Genomic DNA, 660 nt, shown 5'->3' with positions numbered 1-660 from the left:
GGTGCACAGCGGGTCTGCCAGCTCACCCGGCGGGCCGCCTGGGCTGTGGTGGGCAGGCCTGTCGGGCACCGGTGCACAGCGGGTCTGCCAGCTCACCCGGCGGGCCGCCTGGGCGGTGGGCAGGCCTGTCGGGCACTGGTGCGCAGCGGGTCTGCCCAGAGCCCAGGCGGCAAGCCCGGCCCGGAACCAATCGTGTCCAGCTCCCCGGCGCTGGCCCTCGTGTCCAGGGCCGGAGCGTGAGCAACTCCAGGACGCCGCCGCCGTCGTCGTCTTACCGAGTCCGATCCGGCTGCCGTCACCAGTTCCTGCAGGGCGCGCACCGAGAGCGCCTGCTCGATGACGAACACGCACTGGGAGAGGTCCGGCGGGATGTTCTGTAGGGGACACACACAGACACGTGAGTTGAGCAGTGGCTCCCGGCCCTCGCAGCCCCCTGCCGCGGCGGCAGCGGCGCGGCGGTACTCACCTTGTCCGCGATGTTCTCCAGGTAGCAGTGGCGGTTGCCGAAGCCCTCCGCCGCCAGGCACACCCTCTCTCCCGTGGCCGTGCAACTGAGGCACACCATGTCCTCCTGCAGGGCACACCATGGAAAGACAATTTAATGAGCTTTTGTGTTGTGGCGCAGTCTCTGATGCATCCCTCTGTCCATAATATTTATTT

General features: G+C 67.7%; 1 protein-coding gene across 1 annotated transcript; it reads right to left on the bottom strand.

Annotated features, from left to right (window-relative positions):
- Window positions 1–92: 92 nt before the first annotated feature.
- Window positions 93–571, bottom strand: LOC127752063 (ryanodine receptor-like; the record flags this gene model as incomplete). Its single annotated transcript, XM_052276599.1, has 2 exons — window positions 93–374; window positions 467–571. Coding segments are annotated over 2 exons (387 nt in total), but the record flags the coding sequence as incomplete, so codon positions are not given.
- Between the last annotated feature and the right edge of the window lie 89 nt (window positions 572–660).

This window comes from Frankliniella occidentalis, unplaced genomic scaffold (genome assembly GCF_000697945.3).
Source record: "Frankliniella occidentalis isolate FOCC.00 unplaced genomic scaffold, Focc_3.1 Scaffold3584, whole genome shotgun sequence".
NCBI classification, from domain to species: domain Eukaryota; kingdom Metazoa; phylum Arthropoda; class Insecta; order Thysanoptera; family Thripidae; genus Frankliniella; species Frankliniella occidentalis.
Note: the sequence above shows the minus strand (reverse complement) of the source record. Positions and strands in the feature narration are given on the sequence as shown.